Genomic DNA, 9481 nt, shown 5'->3' on the forward strand with positions numbered 1-9481 from the left:
TGGTGACGTAGCCCCGTGCGTGGTGACGTCACCACGTGCGTGGTGATGTGCTTCCGTGCGTGGTGACGTACGCCGTGCGTGGTGACGTCACCCCGTGCGTGGTGACCTAACCCGTGCGTGGTGACCTAACCCGTGCGTGGTGACGTAACCCGTGCGTGGTGACGTAACCCGTGCGTGGTGACGTCGCGCACTGTACCGGCTGTGGAGTCGCGAGGCAGGAGCTCCTGTTTGTCATCAAGGTAACGGCGCGCGCCATGAACACAACAACAACAGAGTCGTTACCATGTAACACAAAGACGCCCCCCGTATAGCCTTGACAGGCTGTTGGGGCCAGTGCGGTGAGCGAGCCCCGCTTGTGGCGAGACGCCACCCACGTGATTGGGTAGCCAACACCAAGCGCTGGGCCGCCTTTGTCTCCCCAGTGACGATGTCGTCGTGGTTACATATCAGCACCAGGCAGTCGTTCGAGGCTGAGTCGACCTAGGGGGGAGGAGGCCCAGGACCGGTTCAGAATAATCGCCGCTGGTCGTGTTGGCGACCGCGTGCGGCAATCCGAACTCGCTCACAGCTGGGTTCGTTGCGCCTCCCGCTAGCACCACCACCACACCAGGACCACCACACCACCACTCTACCACTCTACCACCACACCAGCACCACCACACTACCACTCCACCACCACTCTACCACCACACTACCACCACACCAGCACCACCACACTACCACCACCACACCACCACACTACCACCACCACACCACCACTCTACCACCACACCACCACTCTACCACCACACCACCACTCTACCACCACACCACCACTCTACCACCACACCAGCACCACCACACCACCACCACCACTCTACCACCACACCAGCACCACCACACCACCACTCTACCACCACTCTACCACCACTCTGCCACCACCACACTGCCACCACCACACCACCACTCTACCACCACTCTGCCACCACCACACTGCCACCACCACACTACCACTCTACCACCACACCACCACCACACTACCACTCTACCACCACACCAGCACCACCACACTACCACCACCACACCACCACCACACTACCACCACACCACCACTCTACCACCACCACACCACCACTCTACCACCACACCAGCACCACCACACTACCACCACCACACCACCACCACACTACCACCACCACACCACCACTCTACCACCACCACACTACCACCACCACACCACCACTCTACCACCACCCAGCACCACCACACTACCACCACCACACTACCACTCTACCACCACCCCAGCACCACCACACTACCACCACCACACTACCACTCTACCACCACTCTACCACCACACTACCACCGCCACACTGCCACCACCACACTACCACTCTACCACTACTCTACCACCACACCAGCACCACCACACTACCACCACCACACCAGCACCACCACACTACCACTCTACCACCACACTACCACACCACCACCACACCAGCACCACCACACTACCACCACCACACTACCACCACCACACTACCACCACCACACCAGCACCACCACACTACCACTCCACCACACTACCACCACCACACTACCACTCTACCACCACACTACCACTCTACCACCACTCTACCACCACCACACCAGCACCACCACACTACCACCACACTACCACCACCACCACGCCGCTACTACCACCACACTACCACCACCACCACGCCGCTACTACCACCACGCTAGCACCATCACCACGCTAGCACCACCACCACGCTAGCACCACCACCACGCTAGCACCACCACCACGCTAGCACCACCACCACGCTAGCACCACCACCACGCTAGCACCACCACCACGCTAGCACCACCACCACGCTAGCACCACCACACTACCACACCACCACACTACCACTACTACTACCACCACGCCAGCACCACCACGCCACCGCCGCTCCCCCATGATGTGCAGTCCCTTCTTCTCATAGCCACTCCGCTGCTGTACGCGCGAGACTTTGGTTTCGACTTCAGACCGCGCGGCACGGCGCTGTGGGCTGTGAAGGCGACGCGGCAGCCCCATCGAGCGACTGTCACCTGACGCATTAAACCCCTCATCATCAGCATCATCACCACCACCACAATCACGCCCGTCTATCCCGGGACGTATACAACTAGTACACATGCTTGCCAGTGCGTAATGCGCATGCACAATGTGCGTTGAGTACCATATAAATAATCCAAGCGGCAATGAACAGCCCAGAGTCATCATTTCTATGCACTCATTAATCTCTCCCCCCCCCACCACCACTTCGCTCAAGAAGAGCTCATAAGGGACGTCATCACGTCTCTCCATCTGCTTAAGGAACGAAACGGGAGGATTTCTGCACAAATCTGTCTGTCGCCTGATGAAGCTGATTGTAATTACTGCGGAAACGTCGTGCTCGGATCGTGAATGTTGTGGCCCGGTTCTCCAACACACAACGGGCGGTGCTGTGCTAGTGACGAATTGGCAACGTTCTGTTCACGTGACGCAAACCTTACCGAACTGGCTGTGTCGGGTGGTGGCGGGTTTAACGACACATATTGACGCGATCAAACACAACAAGCACCTCGACTACGCATGCTCCTCCTCTTCTTGTTAGTTGGGTTTTGCCGACCACCTGGCGTGTCTCTCCAACAGCCATGCGTCCAGTCAATTCATTCATTGCCCCTGGACGCTACAATTAACTGTGTGATGCCGACAACATCTGAGCAATATATATTCACGCCTCTGTTTCTCCAATCCCAATTTATTTGCAGGGAAATTTTACCCCCAGGACACGAGGCATTGGCTCTACCCCATCACCCCTCCCACCACCACCAGCAGCCACCACTCTCTGCACCACCACCGCCACCTCCACTGAAAAATCCACCACCGCACCCTCCACCAGCATCAGCACCGCCGCCACCAAAGTCATCGGCGCACCACCACCGTCACCACCACCGACCTCGCCACCCGCTATCGCCAGCGCCGCCACCGCCAGCGCCGCCGCCATGCTGTTCACGGTGCAGGAGCTGGTGCAGTGGCTGGGCTTCGCGACGTTCGAGATGGCGCTGCAGCTGCTGGGCGCGCTTGTCTTCTCCGTGCTGCTCGCCTTCAAGGCGGAGCGCCTGCTGCCGCTCGACTGGTGGAAGGTGTTCGTGCCGGTGTTCGTGGCCGACGGCCTCACGGCGTACTTCACCGTCATCGTCTTCATCCGGCTCTACCAGGACGGCGAGGTGCGCGTCGCCTGCATGCGCACCCTCTGGGTGGCCACCGTGCTCAGCCTCAAGTTCGTCTTCGAGATGCTCCTCTGCCAGAAACTGGTGCAGCCGGTCACCGACCTCTCCTTCGGGCTCATCATGTCGCCGCTCTTCTTCCTGCTGCAGCTGCTGCTGGTGCGGGCCTGCAGGGTCTCGTGACGGGCGCCAGTTGACGGGGCCGCCCACGCAGAGAGAGAGAGAGACCACTGGAACCACTTGACTAGAGAGCCAGACCCCCCCCTATCCGAGCCAAGCCAGTGCCGGTGTCTACTCCGGTACGGGCGTTTCATTTTATTTTGCCGAGCCGGAACCGAACCGTGATTCCCGCCGCTCGCCTTCGCAAGAAGACGGCCGAAGCCGGCTTGGGGCCAAGCGGGGCCAGGGGCTGGGGCTGAGGACGCGTGACCTCAGTACGCGGTGAGGACGCGGCCTCGACTTGAGCGAACGAGGGAGAATCGCCGGTGTCTGTGTGTGTCTTGTGTGTCAGTCTGGGGAGCGGTGGCGCAGCGGTGAGCGCGCTTGCGCGACCCGAGTTTGATCCCTGGCGTCGCCTGCGCTCGTCTTGTTCGTTCACCGCTTGTGACGTCGGTGACCGCGCCGGTTGTGCACCAAATGTCTAAATTCCAGCTCTCGGGAATCGGCTTGTGCGACGAAAATTTACTCTGTTCCAACGCGTGGCCGATCGCGGTTGTGCTGCTGCTGTTACGTAGATCTGCTGTGTTCTGGGTGTGCCACGGTGTGCTATTCAGCACGGCCTTCCCCCGCACCTTCATTTAGCACGGTTGGCTAAGTACGGTGCGAAAGAAGTTCAACGCAACATGTCCAACGTTGCACTCCCGCGTGCTGGGGGCTTCTTCGGCAACTTGAATTCAAGCGACACGTTTTTTTCTCCCAGTGTGTAACACGTCAGCACATACGGTGAGCCGAGCTGCTTGACATTGCGAGTTGATGTGTGCAGAGACGGACCAACATGTGTGGGAGTATCTATTTGGAGAGCGGAGGCGCCGTGGTTAGCGCGCTGTGCCCCGAACCGGTGACGAACGCCCGGACCGGCCCTGGGCCTCCCTGACGCTGACTCGGCCTTACGAGCACCTGGTACAGTCTGTGAACATCAGCATTGGGGAGACAAAGGCAGCCGGGCGTGGTGCTGGCCACCCACCCCCACGTGTTCCGTGCCGGCCTTCACAGGTGCCTGCTAACACTTGCCGCAAGTTTGTTAAAGGCTACACGGGGGATCTTTGTGTTAGTGTATATAAAGATTTTACTGCTTAAGCTCTGATACAAGTTTTTTTGGGTTCGATCGCGTAAATATACATGTGTAACGAACATCTGGCTGCCACCTGATGATGCTAGTTGTAATTATTGGAGAAACGTCTTACTTATTCTTAGTTTTTTCGGTAAAGTCACGTTGAAGGGAAACAACAAAATAATAAAATATATAAAACAATAAAAATATATGTTTTTATATATATTTTATTATTTTGTTGTTTCCCTTCAACGTGACTTTACCGAAAAAACTAAGAATATGAATTACTGCAGTCACGAAAGCTTTAAATCAAAATTTAAACGTCTTACTTGTTGTGGATTTGCTCTCCAACACACCGGTGTGCTGTACTAGTAACGTATTGATTTGAAGCTTTCGTGACTGCAGGAATCCATACTATCTGGTTCTTTCGGTAAAGTCACGTAGGTAGAAAAAAATAATAAAAGAAAACACGACGTTTCGGTCGCAACACAAGTGACGGAAACGTGAGTTTACCGAAAACCAGATAGTATAGTAACGTATTGGCACGTTCTGTTCACGTGACAAACCTTACTAATTCGCTGTGGCGAAATTTTGATTTAAAGTTTTCGTGACTGCAGGGATTCATATTCTTGGTTCTTTCGGTAAAGTCACGTAGAAGGGAAACAATAAAATAATAAAACTATAAAACCATACAATTCTCACGACGTTTCGACTGCAACACAAGCAATCATCATCAGGTGTGAAATTTTCTTGCTGTCGAAACGACGTGAGAATTGTATTGTTTAATATTTTTATTATTTTATTGTTTCCCTTCTACGTGACTTTACCAAAAGAACCAAGAATATAGCTGTGGCGAGTTTAGCGACACATTTATGTTTATGGATTATTTTGGTCACGAAAGCCTACTTTGTGTTAAACTGTTTAAGCTGTCACAGCACGTGGTACCTGCCGTTCATGGTGTGAAGTGTCCGTGGTCATCCCCGTTGAGTCGTCGTCACCAACGGGAGATATTTAATAAAGCACGATGATGAAGGCTGCTGCTCTTCACCGGGTCTCAATTGCACGCTCGACGAAGGAATCTCGGATCTAGCTCCGTGATGTCCGTGTCCACGGGCCATTCTCTAACAACGACGACGCGTGGCACCGCTCTGCCGAGACCTCCCGAGTGGATTCCGTTGTGGGCGCTCGGGGTGGTGGAGGCTCGGTGGTGACGTTCGCACCGCAACGATGTAACCTCATCGACATCGGCCGAAGGAAAGCAGATGAAGATGACGACGTGTCATCGCGACCCCGCGTTGCGCACAGCGCTCGTGCGCTCGCGCTTTCGGCACACGGCCGGATAACGTTCAGAAAACGTCTGCACCTGGAGGTGGCCAGGAGGAGGAGAGATGAACTAAACGCCAACCGTGTGAGGCTCACCGAGTTATGCCGCAGCTCTTTGTCAGAAGCGACCTGGCCACAGATGATAGCTCGCCGAAGTGGCTCGTCACACGCAAATGTCTTGCAGTGGCCAAATACTCCCGCGTGATGTCGGTTCTCAATACGTAAGAAGACCACGGGGGGAGAGAGAGACACCGCAAACCTCAAATATACAGCAGCAGCAGGCGTCAGAGTTGGGATATAACCCACGACCTCGTGTACACCAGGCAAGGTAGTTAACATCTAGCCACCGTGATGATGAGAGAGACACGCAAACTCCAAATATACAGCAGCAGGCGTCAGGATCGGGATCGAACCCACGACCTCCTGTGTACCAGGCGAGGTAGTTAACATCTCAGCCACCGCGGTGTCCACACAGCCCTGGATGACCTCGCTGACGAGCGAGTAGGGGAAAGCCAATCTCTGAAGGGGGAGACGCAGGCCCCGACTTCGTCTTTGCACAGCAGTGGTGGCACGAGGCACACACCGAGGTGGTAAAGACAAAGATCCCCCGTGTAGCCTCGTTAACAGGCCTTGGCCGCCCAGTTCGTAGCACAGCGCGCTAACCACTGCGCCACCGCTCCCAACAGTTGCCGTGGTGATGTCACCATGGAGGCCACATGAAGTGTCGAACGCCCGCCGACAAGAGGTCACGGGGCAGACCCAGCAGGTGCCGTGGGTCGACTGACTGAGATGACTGGCTGATGCACCACCTGTGCCCCCTACTGTGCCAACTTGCGGTGCTTTAGCCACCCGGCGCTCCGCTCGTTGTTGTGAGCGTCGCTCCTCCGCCCTCCGTTGTTGGAGGACGACTGCCTCCAACTGCCCAGTAGCGTCCTTCACGAGCCTCCTCCACAGAGGCCGATCTTTACACCGCTGGTACCAGTTGTCGGCAAGTCCACTCAGCTCCACGTCCTCCTGTACCACATCACTCCATCTCTTCTCTAGCCCGTGCCGCGCCCGTTTAGCCCCTTCTGTCGGGCCGAACAAAAGCTGTTTCGGCATGCGGTGGCTGGGCATGCGGGCTACATGACCCAGCCAACACAGCCTTACCTGCCGGAGGTGCTCACCGATGGGACCTTGCCCAGATCTTTAGAGGATTTGTGAGCTCCTCACAATCCAGCCTGGTTAAACCCAGGATTGATCGTAGGCAGGCCAGCCTAAATGTTTCTAACCGGCGAAGATGTTCCATTAGGGGGATCCACGTTTCGCAAGCGTAGATTAACACACAGAGACACACACACACGAGGTGACACAGACGGTGGCACACACACACACAATGGGCACACACACACAATGGGCGCACACACACAATGGGTACACACACAATGGGTACACACACACAATGGGTGCACACACACAATGGGCACACACACAATGGGCGCACACACAATGGGTACACACACAATGGGTACACACACACAATGGGTACACACACGCAATGGGCACACACACGCAATGGGCACACACACACAATGGGTACACACACACACAATGGGTACACACACAATGGGTGTACACAATGGGTACACACACACAATGGGTACACACACACAATGGGTACACACACACAATGGGTACACACACAATGGGCACACACACAATGAGTGCACACACACACAATGGGTGTACACACAGTGGGTACACACACAGTGGGTACACACACAATGGGTACACACACACAATGGGTGTACACACAGTGGGTACACACACACACAATGGGCACACACACACAATGGGTACACACACACAATGGGTACACACACACAATGGACACACACACACACAATGGGTACACACACACAATAGACACACACATACACACAATGGGTGTACACACACAATGGGTACACACACACAATGGACACACACATACACACAATGGGTGTACACACACACAATGGGTACACACACACAATGGACACACACATACACACAATGGGTGTACACACACACAATGGGCACACACACACAATGGACACACACACAATGGACACACACACACACAATGGGTACACACACACAATGGACACACACACACAATGGGTGTACACACACACAATGGACACACACACAATGGGTACACACACACAATGGACACACACACACAATGGGTACACACACACACATAATGGGCACACACACAATGGACACACACACACACAATGGGTACACACACACAATGAGTACACACACACAATGGACACACACATACACACAATGGGTGTACACACACACAATGGGTACACACACACAATGGACACACACACAATGGGTGTACACACACACAATGGACACACACACACAATGGGTACACACACACACATAATGGGCACCGCATGCCCGACACGGCCACTGGCTCGTCTTGAGTGGCAGGCAGCCACCGCCACCAGAACGTCCACGAGGAATCTGGCGAATCAGGGGAGTATTGATTCCCCTTGTGACGTCACCCGAATGGAACAAAACCACGGGTTAAAAATGACGTCATGCGAGGCTGTCGCCGAAAGTGTGATGACGTAACGGCACGCGAGTGTGGTGACGTCACAACAACATTTGACCCGTTCGGCGTAATGACGCCATTAATAGTTTCGCGTGAGAGGACAACAGTATGACGTAATTTATGGTACGACGTAGAGAGGACAATCACATTTACGTACAGTATATGTAACGACGCAATTCATTACTAGTGTGAAATGATGTCACGAATGAATAGTATGACATTTAAAGGGAAGGCATGACGTTCAGGTGAATCGTTGGAACCTCATGACGCAAACACGTCAGCATCCGCATCATGACGTAACGTCGTTGACATCAGCGCGTGACGTCGCGACCCTTCACGGACCAGTGACGTCGAAATACTCTTGAGCGCGTGGACTCCCGGGGCTCGTGACGTCACTCCCGGGGCTCGTGACGTCATCTCGCCAGGAAGAAAGGCCGCACGTGTCCTGAGCTGTGCTGCTGGTGACTGACTCAGTGAGTCCGCGTGGGTGAGTCGGGGTGAGTGAGCGATGAAGTGAGTGAGAGGCGAAGTGTCTCTACGCGAGTGAAAATCCTCACTCGGGGAGACAAAGGCGGCCGCGCGTGATGCTCACCGCATCACCCCGAGGATCCGTCCCCCGTTCCCCCCGCGGGGCCTTGGTGAAGCGCTCGCTAAAGCAGCCCTTGCCCCGTGAGGGCGTCTTCGTGAGGCTCCTCGCTTGTACACGCGTGCATGCACCTAGGCTGGCACGCGCGCTGCGGTGTGTACGGTCTCAGTTTGTGTGCACCTAGCCTGGCACAAGCGCCGTGGTGACGTCACCGCCACTCGGTGGCGAATGGCGGTGGTGGTTGTTGTTTACACAACGGGGAGCCGTGGCACATCGGTCAGCGCTGCGCTACCAACGCCGGACACCCCAAGTTGGAGTCCCGCGCACGGCCAATTGCGGGGGCAGCGATTTGACTCGAACCTGGTCCTGGGCCTCCCCCGGATCAACTTGGCGGCCAACGAGAGGCTGACGGGCTGTGTCGAGAGCGGCGCTGGGGGAGACGCCGCTGCCGATCTCTCCCCTGCCGCGT

The 9481-nt window shown here is 55.5% G+C and overlaps 1 protein-coding gene across 3 annotated transcripts; it reads left to right on the plus strand.

Moving 5' to 3' along the window:
* The first annotated feature begins 100 nt into the window (after window positions 1-100).
* Window positions 101-5543, plus strand: TMEM203 (transmembrane protein 203). Of its 3 annotated transcripts, XM_032976391.2 has the most exons (3): window positions 103-239; window positions 423-572; window positions 2779-5543. In XM_032976391.2, the coding sequence occupies exon 3, from the start codon at window positions 3013-3015 to the stop codon at window positions 3418-3420; it is 408 nt and encodes a 135-aa protein (XP_032832282.1). In that variant the 5' UTR covers window positions 103-239; window positions 423-572; window positions 2779-3012; the 3' UTR covers window positions 3421-5543. The 3 variants fall into 3 exon arrangements, with proteins under 3 accessions (XP_032832281.1, XP_032832282.1, XP_075909084.1); XM_032976390.2 differs by lacking the exon at window positions 423-572 and having other exon boundaries at window positions 101-239; XM_076052969.1 differs by lacking the exon at window positions 103-239 and having other exon boundaries at window positions 246-572.
* Window positions 5544-9481: the final 3938 nt, after the last annotated feature.

This window comes from Petromyzon marinus, chromosome 59 (assembly GCF_048934315.1).
Source record: "Petromyzon marinus isolate PM22_M1 ecotype Great Lakes invasive population chromosome 59, UKy_Petmar_22M1.pri1.0, whole genome shotgun sequence".
Taxonomy (NCBI): domain Eukaryota; kingdom Metazoa; phylum Chordata; class Hyperoartia; order Petromyzontiformes; family Petromyzontidae; genus Petromyzon; species Petromyzon marinus.